At 38.5% G+C, this 23,676-nt stretch overlaps 1 protein-coding gene across 6 annotated transcripts in view; it reads left to right on the top strand.

The window, feature by feature from the left end:
* The first annotated feature begins 248 nt into the window (after window positions 1-248).
* Window positions 249-23,676, top strand: part of Hrb27C (Heterogeneous nuclear ribonucleoprotein at 27C) — a 140,793-nt gene continuing 117,365 nt past the window's right edge. For 4 of the 6 annotated variants that reach the window (XM_083118354.1, XM_083118352.1, XM_083118351.1 and 1 more), the window contains exon 1: window positions 250-410. In XM_083118354.1, the coding sequence (XP_082974480.1) occupies window positions 373-410 (38 nt within the window). In that variant the 5' untranslated portion in view covers window positions 250-372. Of the gene's footprint in view, window positions 411-23,676 lie in introns of all 6 variants that reach the window. The other 2 variants (XM_083118353.1, XM_083118355.1) reach the window with 2 other exon arrangements.

The following is a 23,676-nucleotide window of genomic DNA, read 5'->3' as shown; positions in this document are numbered from 1 at the left end:
ACGCCACTGCATGGTAATACATTTGCACCCCACTCTACATGAGTGAATGAGCAAAAGAATCAATAATGAACACTTAATTTATTTGAAGGCATGCTACTCTCCACGTTTACGACATTCATATTTGTATTCGCATTAAAAAAAAAAGAAATCTTACCCAACCAGCATGTGTTACGTTTCAGCGTTGCGCAGATGACGGAAAATGAGCGAAACGGGAAGCTATGTTGTAACAGCAATAACGTACGCAGCACCATCTAGCGGAGTCAATCGCCTGTTCTTCAGAAGCCATTTTGAAGTTAACTTGTGTTTTTTCTGTGATCCGGCTGTGCTTGAGAAAGTGCGACAGTATATTTAGAAGTAGAACTAGACACCAAAATGAGAGTGAAAACAGAATCCGACAATGAAGAAAAGGGGTAAGTATTGAATATAACTTGCTAATAATTACAATTTGTTTACAATAATCTAAAATGCGAGCATGGGAATACCGCGGAATTGTGGGAAGTTGTACAATTTCATTTATCCATTCGTCATTTGTAGCCTGAAGGAAGATTTTAATTTCTATCTTAAAAGAAGTGGAAGTGGATGATTTTAATGTTTGTGAATGTTTTATAATTGCTGCTTAAGCGACAGTCGATGATATCTCGGACTGCAGTATAAAATAAGAAACAACCGGTACGTGGCAATGACGTCTTTATGTCGCCGCTTGCCTACATTCTTATTTGAAAAATGTAAATACGGGAGTTTGATTCCCAGTACGTTGAATATAGATTGGGAAAATGTAAACTAAGTTTTTACCGCAGTTATTATTTGGGAGAATTACTCAGAAGTCCATTCTAAACGGAATGCATCCGTTGGAGGTTCCAAGGCATGGCCGTAGAAGAGAGCTTGTGAATATGTAACCGGCATTTCCAAACAAATGTTGATTTTTCAGACATTAGGCACGTGGCATTCGTATCAAATGACCAGCTTTATGCGATTTTATAAAACTCCTAGTAGCTAATAATTGAAAATTCGACTTAATCTACATTGTTGTACATGCTCATCGGACCAGTATGAGAAAAATAGCGTGTGGTAATAGTGTGAGAAAGACAAGTTCGCCTTTCCATCCTGCAAGTTGTTTTTCTCCCTCCATTGATGTTAGTTGTCCTTCACGTTGTTCAGTTTACATGTTAAGCAGAAACTTGAATAAGGCGTGTGTTTGTGGTTAGTCGAAATAACGCGTAAACCGTAAAGGGGGCTGATTGGCAGTAGTGTAGGAGGTCCTTAGTGTGGCACAACTTCTATGATTTGTCCCCAAGGCTTGACCAAACATTCCTCCTGCTAATCCAATTCAGGTGCTTACTAACACATGAATAGGTTGGGAAGGCCAGATTTTGTCCTTTATTATGATTATGTTGAGAAGTGCATACTGTGTTGATTCTATACATTTCATGTAGGTTGTGGTTTTTAGGATTGCTTTGATTGATTGATGAAGTACTTTCTTCCCATGTGCGCATGTAAATGTTTGTCAGTGCAAAAGGAATGCTTAAGTAGTAGCCACTTATGAGGGTAGTCACTTTTCAACCTTCTTTTCATTACATAATTGCTCACAAATTGATATTTTCGGCATGAGTTTACAATACCGGACCACTCTCCAATTTCTATAAAATTTCGGTGTCCTGATGACGTATCTGTAGTTCATATTTGGAGGTCACTTGTTAAAATTGTGGCCGTGGTGGCTCAGTTGGTAACTTGTGTGACTACCATGCTAAAGGTCCTGGGTTCGATCCCTGGCCGGTTCAAATGCGGGAACTTTTCTAACGGAAGCGGCCCCGGTGCCCACCCAGCGTCGAATAACATGGGTACCTGGGGGAAACCCTGGGGGGTAAAGGCGGTCAGGGGCGTGATGCTGATCACATCACCTCCACTCATGACCAGATCAAGAAAGTGTGGGGCGTTACCCCCAAACCCCCTATATGCCTTCATGGCCTGGTGCTATGCACAGGGGAGCACTTTACCTTTTTTTTACCTTGTTAACATTGTACATTTACGTGTAAAATAACCTTGTGATTTACCACGGTGATTGTCCATACACAGCAATTCCGAACCATCTTTCTTTCGCAATTCACTTCCTTTACGCACAACAATCTTGCTACCTTGTGTATTGACGTCAGACGAGGAATGCCTATGAGGTTAGGTTGTTCCATTAGCATAAATACAAAGAAAAATTAATATTTTGGCTAAGAGAACTATACCATCTCTTGCCTAACATGAAAAAGCTCTCTCCCGCGATGTCAGAACACAATGTTGTTAAAGTGTTGTGCAATAAGTGAATGTTGATTTCTTCATGGGAAAATGAAGTCTTCCGTCGAGCTACTGTTCTTATGATAGGGTTACAGTTTATTTAGTTTTTTCTCTATTTCCATACTTGACCGCCAATTATTAGATGCAGATTCGTGATTAGGAGTTCAGAATTAATGAGTAGGCGAAATTTAATAGAAATTGGAAAGTGGTATTGTAAACTCATTCCATATTTTCAATAAATTTAAAATGCACAATTTTCTTTCCCTAAACTTCATAGTTTCTTTCACAGTCATTTCCAAAAAAATGCATACACAGACTGAATCATGTTCTTGGGTGTTTTTTTATCCTTCATTTTCTTTGCTGCTATATGTTTCTACAAATAATTAATTAATGAATTAATTTCATACAGCAGAAATTACAAATCTGTGTAAAAGTTGATTTCCATTTGCCCTAGGGATAGTACTGCGGGGTATATGTGAATTCCGTGAATGGTAGATGAATGATGAACCGAACTGATGGTGATGGGACAAAAATGATTTATTCAATCCTTAACTAGGGTTGAAACATGGGACCTCTGGCTTTGTAGCACATTATACTGGCAAATATTAAATACATGAAAAATATTTAAATTTTTATACAATTTTTAGAATTTGTGGGTGCTATTCGAAACTTGTGATAATCTATCATGTGATACTTTGTGGAACTAGTTTTGAGTTCTGTTGCAGTTCAATGAAGAAGAGTGTCAAAGTAAAATGTACAGATGATCAACAAGTGATAACAAGGGGACAGATCAGGGCATTCTATAACTGTTTCTTAATCTTCATGAAGTCCATATACAAAAAGGACACATTTGTTTCAATGTATAACTTTAACTGTAATCATGTGTCTTTGACACACTGATGTTGATGGTGCCTAGTTTCTCCCATAGTTGGCTCAGTAGTTCAGTTCTTAGAGCAATGGCACAGTAATCCAGACACCCAGGGTTTTGGATCCCTGGATTTTTTGCTGGAATTTCTACATAGTACATCTCATGTGGAGTAGGTAATTTTGTATTACCTTAGAAACTTTTGGTACACTGGAACAGCAAGGTAAAGACCAGTTATAAAGGTCCTAATTTTACCAGTGCTCACTTGATCCTTTTCGATAATGCCCTGGCATCAGCCAAAAGTCCAATTGAGCCTTAATGTGATATCCTGAAGTGTTAAGGCATGAGAACCATTGAAAGCTACCAGTGGCATTTCAGGGTTTTTGTAGGGGGAGTTGGATTTATTTCGGTAACCATTTAGGGATCTTATTGTTATGCTCAGAGAACTTAACCTGACATGCCTAACCTAACTACGAAAGCATGTATTGGGAAGTTAAAACCCAGTGCCAAGGAAACACGCCGTAATTGCTAAAACTCCGCAGTATGCGTTAAAATCAAAATCGAACCATGTAAAAATGCCATACGTAACATGATGAAATCACAATAAAAGAAAAGGAACTTGGGCCTTTATTTAGTAGTCAGCCTCCTGTTTTGCTATTGTTTGCTGTATTTGAGATTTTGGGTGGGGGATGAGACCCATGAGGCATTTCACCGATAAGCAGATTGTTTAAAATATGAAGCATTGTCTGCTTATGTGACTGAGCTATATTTTGTATTTGTAGTTTTCAACTATACTGCATTCCTTGGTGTACTTCTGAATTCAGCCCTTTCACACCATTGTACGTAACTGCAGTAGCCACAGTGCATAAAAGGGCTATGCACATGTACAATTTCAAAAGTGGTGTTTCCTACGCTACTGCCTGAATGCCAGTACAATTCTTCAACAATAGTATGTGCAAAAAAATCATGATACATGTTTGGGAACACATTAGTGGCCTTTGCATGTAAGATATTGAACTATTGTTTTAGAGCTACTGATACGTGCATACATGAAAAGCTTCATGTGTAAAGGTGAAATGGGAGCTCTGTTGGTACCTGCTCAAACTAGCTTTTTGTCATGGATGAAGCAAAAGTAAGTCCAACTGGACCTAATAAATTTCTGATAGATTTAGTACATAGGTATTTACAGAAAAAATCCATGTCTGCTGGTTAGAATTGAACAATGCAGCAATAGAAATCTGAAGATGTTGTATAACTCTGCAAATAGACATTTTGCAGTGCATGATGTTACTGATTTCTCTTGTGATATTTCCTGAAAACTCTTGGGATTCCAACATTCCTTGTCTGGTCATATGCACGGGTGCACATACTTGAATAATATTTGCATGCACTCACATAGAATTGCTGGCATGCCATGGTTAATTTTTATGAGTGTATCGCATGTTACATGTTTTAAGTCAAAGTCTCTCCCCGAGCTCAAAAGAGAAGTGCTTATTACCCTTGAAACTGTTTTCGAAAACAGTATTTTTTACGTGTTTGTATGTATGGAGTATAATTAATTGTATGTATGGAGTATAATTAATTTAAATAAAAATACTTCAGGTGCTATCAGGCTTATACATGATTCAACTTAGTTTCGGGCCGACCTATTTGAAACCCTGACCAGAAACCGGTAACACTGGGCCAAATCGCTATTTTCGGAACCCTATTCCAGGTTTATAATCAACGTTTGAACTACTTCGAGAATTCCATCATTCGTCTGATATTATATTTCCAAACGAATTGCATGTTGGCACGTACATTCCCATTCCTGCACTGTGACACTCTCTTGCACTTTAGGTAAGAGCCCTTATTTCTCTCAAATTTAAAATTACGTTTCGTGCGGCAACGTGACGCTTTATGGTGCTCCATACACCTGCCGCAAAATGACTTTGGTCTTCATAACAAAAGCACAAGAAATACAGAAAATTCATGTGAAAAGCTATTAGATACAGCAGAAAATGCATACACTATACCTGCCGCAAAATTAGTTTGGTATTGAGAGTGTCACGGTGTTGCCATATCATGCGGTACGGTACGCAGTGCAGCCGTCTGACGCTGTGTCGAGGAACACGTGTTATGAAAAGGAACAATGATGAAATGTGTTATTGTTTTTCGAGGAAAATGGAATAACAATGATGAATCTGTTATTGTTTTCTCTCTTCATTTCCATCTCCCTTACAACATGAACGAATTAACGAAACGAGCATTGTTTACAGGTTACCTTTTCAATCCATTCTGTATACACACTTCCAATAATCATTTCTTTCCGAAGTCCCCGTTAAAGTCTGCCCGTCTTTCAATTTTACAGCAACTGAGTTGGTGGGGCGTCTGACTTTCACGTGTGAGACCCGCGGTGGTTTGTGGTACTTTTTCAAATATCCCGAGCGGCTCCGGGGTCGACTCAGCCCAAGTGAGTACCTGGGGCAAACCTGCGGTAAGGGCGGTTGGTGAACCACATCACCTCCATAATATGGCCGAGGTCGAGAATGTGTGGAGCTTTACCTCCACATCCCCATATGCCTACATACTTTACTTTATTTTGCGTCCATTATTTTTTTTTTATATGAGAATCCCAGATATTTTATGACTGGCCTTAAAGATGTTTCCCCACCTTGAAAAAATGCCGAATATTTCAACGAAACTTGCAGTTTCCCAACAGTGGGATAATCTTTCCTCCTATAATAAGAGTAAATATGGCGAGGAATAGCATCTTGCTGAAAGGTATCTAAATTTGTCACGCGTTTATTGATATTCCTCTTCTTTCCTGGGGTTTCCAATTTTGAAGCCTCGCATTTATTTATTTATTTATTTCTACCACATTATATTTTTCTTTCCCTATGGTAACAATAGTGTTCTTAGACACGCTGAAAGCAGCAGCAGTCCTGTCGAGAACTTTATTTACAGAAATGATTGGAGCCCCATTTTTTTTTTCTTGCTCAAATTATTTGCGCTCAGAACAAACCATCTCCCGCGTTTGTCCTTTGAGAAGAATTCCTTTTTCTTTTAGTGCATGGCCTCTTTGGTACATTGTCATCTCGAGTATTGCCTCCTGTGCTTGACATTCTTCACACAAGCTCACGACACACTCAAGAACACAGAAAATTATGTACAAAAAATAACAACTAAAACAACACGCTATATACAACAAGGAATACTCTAAACTCAATAAACACAAAACAACGGACCGGTTAAAATATCACAGCAATGCAACAAACAAACAACACGTCCTCTACCAACAACATGAAATCTGATCGCAGGAAGAATTGCCCGATAAGCGGCAACACCGAGATAAACGTTTTCTGTTGCTAGGTAACCAGGGCTTGGGTCACTGGGAAGATTTTGATTGGCTCGCATTCCAGCAACCCACCCTCCCGCAGTTCCGTAGACCCGATTTCAACACGTGCTTCCCAAGCGTCAATACCAAACTAATTTTGCGGCAGGTATAGTACGGAGTCATGTTGCCTTTACTTTTGAGAACCATTTGGATGCACTTGGGCATGGAAACACCATGACTCTGGAAGTGATTGAAGCCCATGTCAATGCACCACATTTTCTTCAGTTCTGTTTGGAGGGTCTGTAGGTTCTGAATCTTCTTCTTTCCCAGGAATTGCTTCATACGATGCCAACAATTTTCAATTTGGTTGAGATCGGGGCTATTCCCAGGCCACTCTAACATCTTTATCTGTGTTCCTCAAGCCATTTCCTTACCTTCTTAGCCATGTGACAAGGAGCGTTATCATGTATAAAAAGATAACACTCGTGGATCTGAAGCATATCCACCAAATGGTCCTTAAGAACGTTGATATATTGGTCTGCGTTCGTCACGTTTTGCGATAAGAAATATAAACCTGCCCTGCCCTTTTCACCTGAAAAACACCCCCACCCCATTACAGACTGGGAGTGCCTAACGGTCGGAACTGTATACTTTGGGTCGTATCGATCTGAAGATGATGGACGTTGAACCTTAGCAGCTTCCATTAGGAACAGTTGGAATGAGCTTTCATCGGAAAACATGACTTTCCTCCACTGTGCTGGTGTCCAGTGTGCATATTTCTTTGCAAAAGCAGGATGGTCTTTCTTCATGCGGGCAGTGAGTAGTGACTTTCTAGCAGCAGTACGACATGGTAAATCCACATCTTTCTGTAATCTGTGCTGGATCGTGCGAACACGTAACGTTTTCCAGCAGACTCTGGTTCATTTCCTTAGTTCTGATGCTGTCAGTCGAGGGCTTTTCATTATTTCTCTCATTAGGAGAGTGTCTGTGGATTTGTTTCTTTCTTTGCCTCCCACCACCGAATTTGTGCTTTGGAATGGCAGTCCTCTGGCAGATGCCAGTACCTTCATTATGGTTGATTTTGTACATCCTGTTCGTTTACATATAGTCTTTATCGGGACGTTTTCAGTTCGCCATGCAATAATGCTGACCTTTTCCATGCTACTAAAGTACTTTCCCGGCATATCACAAATACGCCTGTACAGTAGTCACATATATCCAACACACATACAGTAGGAAAATATCCAACGCAAAGTGCACCACACGAAAACACAGCAATTTATCACCACTACAGCAGAAAATCACCCTTCCTGTGTCAGTTAACAATATGAAATGAACTCTCTTATCAGCAGTAATACACTGTTGCCAGGTACGTTCATGCAGAAACAATTCTGTGTTCGAAACAAAACAACATAAATACAAGGCTACGAAGTGATAGACCGCTTACTACAGCAGATTTCACATGAGGTCTCAAGTCATTTTGCGGCGGGTGTATGTACTCGATAGGGTTCAAGTCGCAGTGATATAGTGAAAATCTAAAGACCTGGTAGGGCTGTAGGTTTTCAAAATGGTATCAGCTCAATATACCACAGCTCAACATACCAGATTGGGAAGATTATTTTTTACTTTCCGCAACAATTCTGACTTTGTTTTATATCGAAACTGATGTTATTTCTTAATAACCATTCTTGAATCTCTAGTTTCTTACTTTTTGTGTTTGGGACTTTATTGGTTTGAATTGAATGGTATGTTTCTCCCCCTCCCCCCCTGATAATTAATTTCTTCCTTAGCAATGGCTAAAAGTTTCAATATAGTAAGAACTTCTCTTTTCACTACGTACAGTTGATGGATTTTCCATCGCACTATACTCTCATCCATGTCTTCAATATCAATCGTGTTCTGTCAAGCACGTCTCCGTTTACCAGGAGTTGACAATTTCTGGTCAGGGGTTTTGTAAATCTTTTTTCAGTTTTTTAAGCAATGACTAACAGTCCCGTTAGATATACTGCTCTCTTTAGGGGTTGATTGCGAGGATAATTCCACCCGTCTTTTCTCTTCACACTTCTCGATGATTCATAGTAGCAAATTTCGCTCACTGCTGTGCACAACTTTCGACATTTTACACTACCCAAAAACATGTCTATGCACAACAACACTCCTCGAATTCTTGAAGAGAGTAAAATTAGTAACACTGTGTCAGTGGAAGTGGGAAGGTCCTTGCCCTTTTCCGAGGTTGCAGAATGCTTGGTGGATGTATACTTGTTCCATTCTTTCGTGGTCTGTTTAAATCCATATTTAGTTTATGTGATCAGTTCATAGGATCCTGGTGGCAACACCAAGTCTTGGTATGGACTGTGCCAAATAGCCAATTCAGAGATACCTGATCGTTTCAGCCCAAGAGGCTGATTCACAGTTATTTGATTATAATATTGAATACTATTGACATTTTAAAAGCAAGCTAGCTTTGCACCAGTTGCCAGATAAAAATAAGTAAAAATTGTTCACTTGTTTGAGGTTTACATAAGGAGACCATTAACTTTTAGCAACAGTGTAAAAAACGTATGAATGTTTCGACATTCATTAAGAATCCCTGTTTCTATCTTTTATTTGAAGCAATTGAGTTTGTTGTATTTAGAAAGTATATGCATGTGCGTCTCTCTACTCCTGGTTTACATGCCCTGGCAAGTAGTTAATTGCACAATACAGAGCAACCCATTGAAGTGTAGGCCTCAGTGTCAGGGTTTGCACTATTGGCAAGTGAGGCACTTGCAGCATTTGCTCTATCGGCAAGCTATAACATGGAACTTTTATACCAGGAAAGTTTGAACTTCACGTGCTGATTGAGTTTAACACACATGAATCATAGATACACCCTGTTTAGTAGAAAACATTTGCTGAGCCATAACACAATTTTTTCAGTTGAATACACTAGCAAAAACACAATATAAATCAAGGACCCTTATCACTTCACTCTTGAGTCTTCTCTCAGGACCTCTGTAAAACCTGGTTTCTACCCCCCCCCCCCTTGCCAGCTTAAGTTAGTGGGTGTCTTAATAAAGATGTATAAAAAATGTGTGCGCATCGAAAGCAACTAGTTTGAACACCTCCTTTTATAAGTGTTGTAACTAAATAACTTTTAAAAATAGCTTTGGAAACCATTGTGTGCTTGCTTCATCGACACACTACACTGATGTGGCTCTCTATACTTTTGGATCGCGCTGTATTTTGTGGCAATGGTGAAAATGGCTTTACCAGCAAGGTGCTTGTTACTAGTATCTTGAAGCTTATGTCCAATACTATTGCCCCAAATCTGTCTGAAAGGTGTGCCTTTGTTTAACTGGTTTCCTTGCAAGTTGAAGTCTCTGTTTGTGGAAGGTGACTGAAATTTTGAATAGGAGACTTAAAGTTTCAGGGTGGCGACAGACCTGGAAAACCGGGAAATGTCAGGGGATTGGAGGTGAGAAAAAAAGTCAGGGAAATGTCAGGGAATATCGTCTTCATTGAGTTCGAACACTCTTTTGACGAAAATTGTTATAACTCGGGCACTATGGGAGCAATCTACTTCGGATAACTTTTGTTTTGCAGCTAAAACAACCAGCGCATGCAACCGTGTACAATTTAGAACACCGGACCAAGGAAGTGGGCTTGGGGGGGAGGGGGCACGTCTCCCGAATTTCAATGGAAAAAACAAAAATCTGGAGTTTGCCCCCTCTTCTCCCGCTATTTTGGGGAGAAGGCGCAAATGTTAGTATTCTTTTCAAAGAATGGACTTTTCTCAAGAGAATGAAACATGTTTCATGTTCTTGGGTGCCATACAAGTTGAATAATAAGCCAAAATGTTTTTTTTTTATTTTTATAGAAAAATAGGTAATTTGCATTTTTGGAGGAAAATTGTTATAACTCGGGCACTATGGGAACAATCTACTTCGGATAAGTTTTGTTTTGCAGCTAAAACATCATAGCATGCAACCGTGTACAATTCAGAACGCTGAACCGAGGAAGGGGGTTTGGGGGGCGCGACCCCCGAATTTCAATGAAAAAACCATAAAAATCTGGAGGTTACCACGACTTCTCCCACTATTTGTGAAGAAGGTGCGAACTTTAGTATTATTTTCAAAGAATGGACATTTCTCAAGAGAATGAAACATGTTTCATGTTCTTGTGTGTCATACAAGTTGAATAATAAGCCAAAATGTGATTTTTTTTTTACGAAAAATATGTAATTAGCATTTTTGGAGGAAAATTGTTATAACTCTGGCACTATGGGAGCAATCTACTTCGGATAAGTTTTGTTTTTCAGCTAAAACATCATAGCATGCAACCGTGTACAATTAGGATCGCCAAACCGAGGATGGGGGGTTTGGGGGCGTGAGCACCGAATTTCAATAAAAAAATCATAAAAATCTGGAGTTTGCCCCCCCTCTTCTCTCGTTATTTTCGGGAGAAGGCGCAAACCTTAGTATTATCTTCAAAGAAGATTGAAACTTGTTTCCAAACGATTCCAAAGAGAATGAAACATGTTTCATGTTCTTGTATGTCATACAAGTTGAATAATGAGCTAAAATGTGAAACTATGAAAAATGAAATTAACACCACTCTCTGTCCTGTCTGTTTAAACTCGTGAGAGATGGTCATTAATATTTCACTGAGTAAGATTAATGTCCAATATTATGAAATAAAATACTAATAATAAATATGTAAATATTTTAATGTCATATTTACTCGAATCAGTCAATCATAAAAGCAAATCACTTTCTTCAAGAATGGACTTTTTTCTGCCAGCCTTGCTAAATTTTCACTTTCCATTTTTACCAGGGGTGGCCAGAAAGTAATTTCTGATTGATTTTTCGCAAACGCCAAAACCGTGAAAAATGGTAATTGCTGTGATATTATGTTTAGGAATGTGCAGTGATGTCTGGACACATTTTTCGCCCTTTCTAAATATCGAAATAATGCGAATTTGGCATAAAATGTGAATTGTTGGCGTTTTTAGCGATTTTTTTTAAAGAAATTACCTAAAACAACGAAAAATATCTTGAAATCCAACATTCTTGTCTTTTCTAGGCCATGTTTGTGTACATAGAACATGCAAGTTTTCCAACATTTTACTCAAAAGTAAACTATAGAGTTATACGTACATGGAATAATTCCGACAGCCACATTAAATCATGTATTTCCCACGATTTTTTCAACTTCTATCAAAACCATTTGCATCACAGAGCAAAGTGGCAGGGTTCTAACAGGAGATCGAGTGCGTATCTACCGTCACATGGGGGCCACCACATCTTCGTATTTGTCGCACGAGATATGTTTTGAATTACCAAGCTAAGTGCGCTCCATCGGCATTTGTCGAGCGAGTAATAATGGAGCCCAGTCGTTAGGGCGTCTGACTACTATGCAAGAGACTGGGGTCGATTCCCTGCGGGGTAGAACCGGGATGTTTTCCACCTATTCAAACTGCTCCGGCACCCACCCAGCATCATACGAAGCTGGTACCTTGAGGAAACTTTGAGGGATAAAGGTAGCCAGGAGCGTGGTGCTGATCACATCACCCCCACCTTTAACCGTGATCAAGAAAGTGTGGGGCCCTAACTCCACACCCTTATACACCTTCATGGAAAAGTGCAGGGGAGCACTTTACTTTTACTTCCTAAAAAATCTGTTCCAACATATCAAACTGTCAAGAAAATACGTAGACCATGTGATCTACAATTTAAAATAATTGCTTAAAAGCACAATGGAGTATTAAGTTTTGGTATATTTGGCAGATAAATGTTCTAAAACAAAAATGCGAATTTTGGGAAACGTAATGCTGACAAGTCAAAAAAAGATAATGCTAATTTTTGGTGCCATAATATATCGGTATCTGTCACGTGAGATTGATTGATTTCAATTTTTTTGGGTGTGTTGCCACTTATGGTCATTATGCACCCTTCAGTATATACGGGGAAAATTCCATTATCTAAAATCCTTACCTTAAAATTAAAAAAGGGGTATGGAAAATAACTTTCGCAAAAGAACTTTCAAGATATCAAACGCTCACGAAGAGGCGTAAGCCATGTGACTTACAATTTGAAACTTCTTCTTCTTCTTCTTATGGCGCTACAGTCCACTGATGAACCTTGGCCTCCTCTGTGATATGTCTCCATCTATCTCTACCTTTTGCCACAACTTTCCAATTTCTATACTGGAGCTTCCGTACATCCTCATCCACTCCATCCACCCATCTTAGTTTAGGCCTTCCTCGCTTCCTTTGTCCACCTGGGCTATCCAACATCACTCTCTTTGCAGGGTCACTATCACTCATGCGTATCACATGACCTGCCCATCTTAATCTAGCCGCCTTTATTACACCAATAACTGTTGGTTCTTGATATAAGTCGTAGAGCTCCTTATTAAATCGCTTTCTCCATTTTCCATTCTCACATACTGGTCCCAATATTCTTCGTAATATCTTTCTTTCAAAGGTCTCTACCAGCTGTTCATCTTTCCTTGAACTGGTCCAAGTTTCCGCAGTATAGATCAATACAGGTCTTATCAGTGTCTTGTAAAGTGTTAACTTCGTTCTTCTGGACAATATGGTGCTCTTAAAATGTCTCTGTAGTCCATAATAGGCCCTATTCGCTGCTATAGGTCGTGCCTTTACTTCCTCCTGTGAATCATTTTCATGTGTCACAACAGAACCCAGGTAGATAAAGGCATCCACTCTATCAAAGGTATAATTAGCCATTGTTATGGTCGGTGATGGATTATATCCGTGTGCTTTGCCTGCTGCCATGTACTTAGTCTTCCCTTCATTCACCACCAATCCCATCTTCTTTCCTTCCCTTTCTATGGCCAGAAATGCTTCTACTATGTCCACATCATCTGCATATGCAAGTATCTGGATTGACTTTAATATATGGTACCCCTAATTTGCACCCGAGCTTCCCGTATAACCTTCTCTAAGGCAATGTTAAACAACAAACAGGACAGTACATCGCCTTGTCTTAGTCCATTTTCTATTTCAACAGGTTCTGAGAGTTGTCCTCCTACTCTTATCTTACTATTGGAGCCCTCCATAGTTATCCTCACCATTCTTATTAATCCTATTGGAATTCCAAGATCTTTCATTGCCAGATATAGTTGGGTCCTGTTTATACTATCGTATGCAGATTTAAAATCAAGAAATAGATGGTGCGTTCCTATCCCAAACTCCAGAGTTTTCTCCAGTATTTGCCTTAAGGTGAATATCTGGTTAATTGTAGATTTTCCTGGCCTGAACCCACATTGATATGGTCCAATGCACTTTTCTACATATGGTAGTAGTCTTTTATATATAATTCTTGCAAATACTTTATGTGCAACGTTCAACAATGTAATTCCACGATAGTTTGCACACTCCATCATGTCCCCTTTCTTGTGGATAGGTACTATGATATACCCGTCCTCCATTCACTTGGCATCTGTCCCTTTTTCCAGATTATGTTTATTATTTCCTTCAAGCCTCTAATGACACTCTCGCCTCCATGCTTAAGCAGCTCTGCTTGCAAGTTATCTATACCAGGTGCTTTACTATTTTTCAATATCTTGACTGCCTCCCATACTTCATCTAACTTTGGACTTTCTATGCCCTCTTCTCCTTCCTCTTCTTCATTTAACCCTTCTTCGAGCATATCTGCACTGCCATTCAATACATCATTAAAATGCCTTCTCCATCTTTCTAAAATTTCACTACTGTCACTAATTATATCGCCTGTTTCATTTCTACAGACTGTTGTCCTTGGTTTAAAAACATCTTTTGTATTATTTACCAGCTTATACATCTGTCTTACATTCTTCTGCTCATGCAGGCTTTCCAACTGCTTCATCTCTTGCTTCATCCATTCCCTTTTTTTTTCCTATGGACTTTCTTCTCAATCCTTCTTTTCTCTTGATATTCATCCCTAGCTCTCCTTGTTGCACTTCTTTGCTGCATCCTCTTATATACATCATTCTTTTCTTTGGTTACATTTTGACATTCCTCATCGAACCACGTTTCTTTCTTTACTGGCTTTTGTGTTTCAAGTATTTCCTTTGCTACATTACTGATCCTCAGCTTATATCTATCCCACCTCTCATCTACATTTTCCACTTCTGCCGGTTTCATCCCGACAAATCCCTCTTGTAGTTTACTTCTGTACCTCTCAACCACCGTTGGATTTCTTAACTGCGTGACATTAAATTTAATCAGGCTAGTCACCTTCATTTTTCGGCTATTAGATATTCTTGCTCTAATCCTTCCCATAATCAAATAATGGTCGGAATCGATATTAGCCCCTCTAAAAGATCTAACATCAATGGTATCTGATCTATGTCTACAATCTATCAGCATGTGGTCAATTTGATTGTAAGTTTTTCCATCCGGAGCTCTCCATGTTATTTTATGAATATCCTTGTGCTGGAACAGAGTTGTTGTTATTACTTGATTCCGAGATGCTGCAAACATTATTAGCCTCATACCGTTGTTATTTGTTGCTTTATGCATACTTTGTTTACCAATTGTTGGTTGATAGACGTCTTCAATGCCTATCTGGGCATTAAAGTCTCCAATTACTATTTTTATGTCATTTTTTGGGCAATCATCATATGCTTTCTCTAACGCATCATAGAAATCTTGTTTTACATCATCTGTGGATACTTCCGTGGGTGCATGTGCATTGATTATACTGTAATTAAAGAACTCTCCTTTAACTCTTAATGTCGATAATCTTGAACTTATAGCTTTAAATCCTATCACTAGATGTTGTAGTTGTTTATGTATTATAAACCCAGTTCCTAGCATATGCAGCCTTTCATCACAGCTATAGAAGACAGTTGCTTCTCTCTTTTCCAAAACTCCTTTTCCGATCCAACGTACTTCTTGCAATGCCACTATCGCAGGCTTATAATTATTTAGTTGATCCAGCTACATCCTCAATGCACCTGCCCTATACAAAGATAGCACATTCCAGCTCCCTGCATATAGATCCCTTCCCTTTCCATAATTCGCTTGTCCATTGTTCACGCCAGTCCGTCGTTGGTAGATCTGTCCGGCTACATTTCTTTGAGGTCTCGTAACGTGGTTCCTTTTGTGGGATGGGGTTGTCGGCCCCACGCCCAACCCTTATTCTTGGAGGACCAGGATTTGTTTAGGGTTTACTCTCGTAGGGCAGCTGGCTTCACTATGCCTTACGAGTCTGCCCCACCCTTGGTTTTCTGTCAGGGTATCCTTCCCTTAGCCTTTGGGGATCCCTCCCCTCCCTGCAAGGCTAAAAAAGGGGTATGGAAAATAACTTTCGCAAAAGAACTTTCAAGATATCAAACGCTCACGAAGAGGCGTAAGCCATGTGACTTAAAATTTGAAACAGTAGTTTAAAAATACCATGAAGGAATAATTTCAGATATTTGCTAGAAAATGCGCTAAAATGAAAATGTGAATTTTGAGAAAAATAACACCGTATAGTAAAAAATAAAAAAAATAAGAAAATACACCAATTTGAAAAAAAAAGGTCCCTACCGATTAGGCATAAATAAAACCTGAATATAAGTTGTAATTTATTGCGTTAGTAACAGTGAGTCTTAACCTAATTTTCGGCATAATCACCACCGTTATTCTGGTATTTGTAGTAGCATGGCACTAAATTTTGTATGCCCATGGTATATGTGTCTGACAGCAAAGACTGGAACTATCTCTACCGCAGTGTAGCTGTCAAATCCTTGCCCTGCTAGAAACCTCTTCAGTTAAACAAAGAGATGAAAGTCGGTACATTCAAGGCCAGGGCTGTACAGGGAGTGGTCCAAGATCTCTCACCCGAAGTGATGCAAAGGGCCCGTGTGTACTCAGCTGTATGGGGTTGTGCACATTCGATTGGCCTTCTGTGAATTGTCTGCACCATCGTCTGACCATACTATCACTCACGACGTCCGGTCTGCACACCTCACATGATTGCTGGTGGCTCTGATTACTACACGTAGGCTACATCGCAGTCAGTGGGAGACTGTATGAGAGCTGCAATCTTTAAGCTAGAACTGTCCTAAAACGGCTGCATTGCAACTGTACCAGATTACTGCTACATGCGACTTCTTCCTGCCTGCATGGGTGTGTGTGTATCTCTGACCACCAGTGCTGCGTATAGGGACCATTGGAGCTTTTTTCAGGATGCCCCTCGTATATGAACTTTCAGAAGCTTTTATTATTAGAGTGTTCCTGTTTTAGTGTTTGATTAGCTAAATCAGGTACCTATACAATGCAATTCTATAAATTCCTTGCGTTAAATTTCTAATAGGCAACCTACATACCCTTTTCGACAGCAGTAATGGTATAACTGCATGTTGTCAGTTTCACAGTACTTGGGTATACTGTACTGAAGCAGAAATCCCATTGATAATGTAAGGAAATATGACACTTTATTTTGTTCGATTCAATTGTTTCACTTATATGAAAGAGTTAAGTTGTTTGCTTTACAGGGAAGAGAGCTTTATGCATTGAAAAATGAGTCCGCACTCATGGTTCTTGCAAGCAGAGGGTTCCAAACCTCAGTGGAAATATCAACATATAATACCGAGAATGTATAAGGAGACTGATAAATTACAAATTGTATTTCTTAATCAATCACACTTCACTCTAATTTCATAACTTTAAAGTCGTAACTTTAAAAATAATCAAGTATTTTATTTTAAACTTACTGCATATGACAAAATTCCGTAATCCTTCCCTAGCTTGTGAATTGTAATAATTTTCCAAATTCACTATTTTGCAGTTTGAATTCAAATCATAGAGAATAGAGAAATTGAGTCAATTTCATAGAAGATAATATTGGTACTTAACAAATCCATACCTGGATTATTATTTCAATTTGCAAAAACATGGATTTAGTTTAATTTGTAATTGTCAGGGAAGAATGTAAATTTTGTCCTGGAAAACCTGGAAAAGTCAGGGAATTTCATTTCTGCTTGTTTGTAGCCACCCTGAGTTTACACATGCGAGTTCAATAGTAAAGGCTTCTCTAACCCAGAATCAAAACCTGATGTGCAAGCTTTGTAATTTAAATATCACGATTGTCGAGATTCCATTTTAATGCACAATAATGTGAAAAAAATAAGTTTTTTTTCAAAGCGGGAGTCATTTATGCATGTTTTAAAAGGGGCCAAAAAAGATAATTGAAGCTGATTCTTTTGCATTGAATACAGCATCAGGCTTTCTGAAAGCAAATGGCTTGACGACCTGAATACAAGCATGTCAATGGTGAGTTTATAAAAATAGTGCAAAACTTTTTTTTCATTGTCCTCTGCAACTTCCAGGGTTTCCGATCTTGTAACACCTCATTTCTTGTTGAATTTGTTTATTCTAATATCATCTGATATCTTATTTACTCCATTAACCATTCCTTCCAGTGCATCTTCTAGCAAGCAGGTCTTCCTTAGCCATTAGTTCTTTTCTTTTCCTGTATGTTTCACCATAGCAACATTTCTAATGCTTCTAGTCATTTTCATTTCTTCCTGGCATTCATGCTACACTCCACACAAAACATGTCATTACTGTCTTCTGTAATTCTTTGCTCAAAGTGCATAAAACACACTTATTATATTAAAGGCTTCCTTTGTCATTGCTATTTAGATTTTGATTTCCTGATTGCACCTCATGTTGCGTCTTATGTACCAATGTATCTGAAACTGTTATCTTCTTCAAATCCTTTGCCTCAATCTTGTGTTTGATTTGCCTGGATTTGTTCACAATAGCCATTGACTTTGTTTTATTTTTAATTCTGAACATCTCACACTGGACATTTAAGCCCTCTCACACACTCCACCATGGCTGTAGCCAGAATTTTATTTTGGGAGGGCTTCATCCCTTATCAGTAGCTGCCATTTAATGGTGAAAAAGGGGGATGGGTGGGTAGAAGCCTTGAAGATAAATTTCTCAGTATATTACAACTTATTATGCAAGAAGGAATTAATTACCTCTATACACTATTTACATTATATTTGTTGGATTTCAGACCCTCCCCCTGGCTAGATGCCTGCTGTCCACCTTCCTTTTGTCTTCTTGCTAACCAGACCATGTTTTCAAATCTTGTACATTTATTTATTTTATTCTTCTTCCTCTAATTGTTACCCCACCCTTATTCTAGAAACAGTTCTTTACTACTACTACGTAGATATTGAATAACACAAATGATAGGCAGCATTCTTGTACTACTACTCTCACAATTTCACTTCCATCTTGTATTCTCAGTTTAACTCATTGTCTGATGTATGAGGTTGGATCAAATGAAAACTGAAGAGTGGATGTATTGGGTTATATTTATGTATGTGTCTGGCAACAACCCTGTGTAGAGGTAGAGTGGGAGGTAAGGAAGGAAACCCCTACTGCATAATGGACTCGCCCTAGATAATAGTGCATGAGCATGTGATATGCATAGGCGATCAGGCAGCAGTATCGTCGGAGAAGCGGCCTGTTGTCCTCTGGAGCGATATTGCTACATAACAACGCACAGCCACATAACTCAGCTGTTACAAAGAACACGTTGGCAACGTTTTGGGTAGACAGTGTTGGAACACTTGCCATATCACCATGTGACTTCCATATCTTTGGTCCGTTGAAAAAGGCATTGAAGAGTCGGCGCTTCCACTTGGACTTTGTTCATAACTGGTTCTGATCTCAGCCAAATGAGTTCTATGAGCAGGGTATTCACCGCTTGGTGAAACAGTGGCACCCTTGTGTAACTGGAGATTACGTTTAAAATAAACCTTGTTCATTTCATTCTCTGGCCCCTGTTCTGTTTTCATTTGATCCACCCTAATATATATTGCTTAACTGACTCATCTTCTCTTTCCAATCTGAACATTTTTTTTTCAGTATCTCTGCCATTCTAATCAAATGCTTTCTCCATATCTACGTACAAATGCTATAAACTAGGCCCATTCCGATACTGGTACTTGTATAATTCCAGTTTAAAATAACAAAGACTAGTTAGCGAGTCATAACAATGCATCATGTCACATTCTATTAGTTACATTATATTTTCCCAATTATTCTCATATAGCATTAATTTAAAATGTCTTGTGACATTTTATGTGGACTTCTTTCTAGATCCAGAGGATGCAAAAGAAATAATAAGAATTTTTTGAAATGTTGCAAGCCTTTTTACACTGAAAAATTGGTGTATAATTGTAAGTGTCCCTACTTCAGTTTCATGTAAACAACATTCTTATTTGGGTGGACTTGAAGGAGGAAAATTGTGTAAAAATATACAATAATACTCATTCGTCCGGCTCTGTTTATGCTCTTCTAAAAACAAATCTGTGCAGTGTCTGTATCGGCCAGTAGCCACACAAAAGACGTAGACAGAAGGGTAGGAATCCTCAACCCTCCCTCCCCACAGTGACGATGAACTCCGGGATCAGCCCAGGATGATGATAAAGCTGGTTTTGAAAACACGCACGTTATTGCCTTTGATCTTGTCATCTGCTTCCCAGGAGCGTACAGCATTTCTCGGAAATCTACATGGAACTTCCTGTGTTGGACCCCCAAGTCACAAGGATAGGTGAATGATCCTTTGACAAGGACAGATCTTGCCCGCTCTTCTAGCCACTTACGATACCGATACATTGGTATTGGCTCAGCCCATTTCCTCTCCTGAAAACAAACTATTCTTCTAACACTCCATCAACCTTAGTGTATAAACATTTGTTTAATACTTGTAGAAGCCTTTTTACTGAGGGTGTTGTCAGGTTGATTTTTCTGTATTCAGAACTTCAGTTTCCTGATGCTTTCTTCGGTAGAGGAACCAAATCTTCCGTGAAGTCTTTGGGTCTTTCTCATAGATTTCATTACATAAGTGTAGGTGTAAAAGTGTAACTTTCCCTCACCTCACCACTCCTGTTGCCTTTCCGTTCTTCATTTCTCTGTGCTTCATTTTCTATAAGAAGGTGATCATTTTCATATTATCCTTTCATTGTATAGCTCTTCTACATAGTATAAATTCGTATTCCTGATTTATATCTGTGGTTTCACAACTTTTATGATCTTTTAGCATCTGCACTATTTTCATATAGTTTGTTTTGCGGTACATCAAATCATACCTTTCCCTTTTTTCTAGTTTCTCATATTCTTCACATTTTTGCTTCATTGTTCTTTTGCCTTATCAATTTCTCTTAGCTGGTTATGTTTCCTGTTGTTTTGTTGTCCTCCTTTTGCTATACCCTATTGTTTCTTCTGCTGCTTTCTGTAAGCTTTTTATAAGTTTTAATGTCAGGTTTCTTCTTCATCTGGCCTTTGAATGAGCTTTTATTTCACCCTCCAGGAGGACACTTATCTGAATTTACAGCAGCTCCAGGGAAAGTTTCTTTCATTCTTCAGACAATTTTGGATGCTCTTTTGTACAGTAATTCACACTTCTGGGTTGTAACAATCGTATTTACTTTGTGAGTTCATTAGAACCCTGAACTGCTTGTGACTATCAAGATATAGTCTATCTGGCATACTTTATTGTCCTTGGAGGATGTCCACATGTATCTTCTCTTTATGTTGTTGGAGTAGTGTATATCAACAATTGCAGAGATCTTTTACAGGAACTCTTTAAGAGTAATTTCTCTCTCCTAATCCATGACTTCCTTTTGTTTTCATCCTCCTATTAATATGTACCGTAGTTATCCACCTGCTCGGTTAATCTATTATTTTTTTTCATGAAAACTTCACAAATGCTAACTCCTTTTCTTGCCTTGCTGTCTAACCATTATGATCCTGTCAATCAGATAACGCACTATTTGTTTTTCACACTTTAAGAAACAATTTTTATGTATTTCATATTTTTTTGGTTCTAAATTGAACATTTTTTGTGTAGACTGTGTAAATAAAGAAATTACTGATCAGAAGCTTGAATTTATTAAGTGATAAGGTTTTAATGTTTTATATATTAATGTTAGTACCAATTCTTGTTTTAGTGTTCAAACGTACTGGCTTTTAGACACTGGAAACTGATGGTTATGTATTTGTATTGTCCTTACTTTCCCAATATTGAGATTTCAAAACATGATGGGCACAACATTGTCATGGAAACTGAGGGAATGCGAGACTATTTTGTCGTGGCAATTTTTGTATTTTTCATGGACACTCCAGAGAACACAATTACAATTGTGTTTTAAAAATTTATAGATGGCAAATGATTTGAAATGGCAATTTTTGTGATTTTTATGTGCAATTTTTTACTTTTATATGCAAATTATGCAGGTCTCAGGTTATAGCATTCAAAAAGAGTATCTGTGATGCAGTTACTTGTAAAAAGCAGAAAACTTTTCTTTCCTGTTGTTCCTGAAAGCAATTCCTTTGATTGCTTTTGAGTATTGTTGGAATCTTGAATAAGGTGTTAACTTTGTGATTTTGGTGATGTCATAATGAAGTCACTGCTGTACGTGCACAAGTCCAGTGTGTACAGATATGTGTAACTTTTGTGATTATAGCAATACTAAGAAATTGACCTGTGTTGTAAAAAGAACAAAGAAAGCTGAAGGGGTACAAGTTAAAAGTTCAGCACCAAGCTTTTGACTTTGTCATAGAAGTATCACACGGAATGAGATTTGATGCATGTTGAAAGAGGGTATAATTTCACTCAGTTGGCACTGCCACTCTTGGCAGGTTGAAAGATAGGTCTAAATATGACGTTTCGAACATGTGGAACATTTTAAAAAAATATGATTATATAGCAAATACAGTGTCATTTTTTAAAGATATGAAATTATTCTGCCTACAAGATTTTTAGACATGAAAATATGTCCTTGCTGCAGGTTGGTTGTTCACCAAAAAAATATTTTTAGGAATCTTGAGACAAGTTAGTGAATGCACAATGTCAGGGGAAAGAATAGGTCTGTTGTTCACTCCTGTTCACGTAAAGTGGCACACTTCATAGGTTATAATTACCCATGGTGCAGAAGCCTGTAAGGGCCAGGGCCTCACTCCCACCTTGAGGTGGGAGATCATCCAACCAGTTACAGGGTGATGTGTGGTCACCATGATCAACTCCCAGTCGTTGTAGGTTTCTATGATCAGGTTACACTACTTATTTGGAGCTCCCCAATTTCCTCACAATGGAGGGTGGCTGCAGGTCACATGCACAGGTAAAATCTCTGGAGAAAAGTTAAAAGATGCCTTCGGCATCCTGGAGCCGAAGGCATGGTAGGGACACACTTCATAGGGTTGGGCAGTTGAAGAATGTGTGATTTTATCTGAATAGAAGTGTACATGCCACTGAGCAATACTTTGTCAGCACTTGGAAAAGAGAAAGTACATTCTCGAAAATACATTTTTAAGGAGACCTCAGTGGATGGTGTTAGGTTTGGCATTGAGCAGCATGCCTGAATCACTATTTCCCCATTCCACACTGCATACAATTTAGGCACAAGAGATGTGCCTCATCAACTGGACAAATCCAAACTTGAAAGAACGTAGATATGCCAGTGAAAAAATGCATGGTCAAACCTGGGTTTCTGGCATACCTTGCCATTGTTCTAGCAAATGAGCTACCAAGCTAGCCCTGGTTTAGCTTGATTTTTTGTTAATATATTATGTTAACCTAACATTAACTGTATTTGATTCACCAAAACTCTTGATAACTGTATTTGATTCACCAAAACTCTTGAATATGCATAATTCCAATATACTATAATTACAACAAAAGGAGCATGGGCATGCTGATTTACCTGTCTCAAATTGTTTGTGATACTGCAAAGGGATCTGTTACCTTTGAAACACTGTTGACTTCATCATTGCATAGTTTCTCCATGTGTAGAGATGTAAATGACCTTACTGTTTTACACACACAGGAATTGTACTACATGAAGATTCCAGTGGAAAATGTGGGTTTACATGATTTGAACCCCGGTCTCTTGACATACTGTGCCATTCCTCTACCAATGGAGCCACCCTTAATTTTTGCATAATTTTTTGCTCTTGCTGTTTTGCTTGCATGCCTCTGAGCTAGGGTGACCATAATATTTTGACCCAAGGAGGTCAGTTTACCCCCCACTCCCTTGTAAAATCAGTTAGGCCTAACTATAAAATTATTGCTATTATTAACGTATTGTTATCAATGTTATTTATTAAAGAATAGATGACATAAATTATACAACATAAACAATAATTGAAATATGATTTCCTCATTGTCAAGAGGTATTAATTGGTAAAATCTGTATGACTTGCATAGTGTTTCTGGTTCCT

The sequence above is a fragment of the Lepisma saccharinum genome, chromosome 3, assembly GCF_977018435.1.
Source record: "Lepisma saccharinum chromosome 3, izLepSacc3.1, whole genome shotgun sequence".
Classification (NCBI taxonomy): Eukaryota; Metazoa; Arthropoda; class Insecta; order Zygentoma; family Lepismatidae; genus Lepisma; species Lepisma saccharinum.
This window is presented reverse-complemented; position numbering and strand designations above follow the sequence as displayed.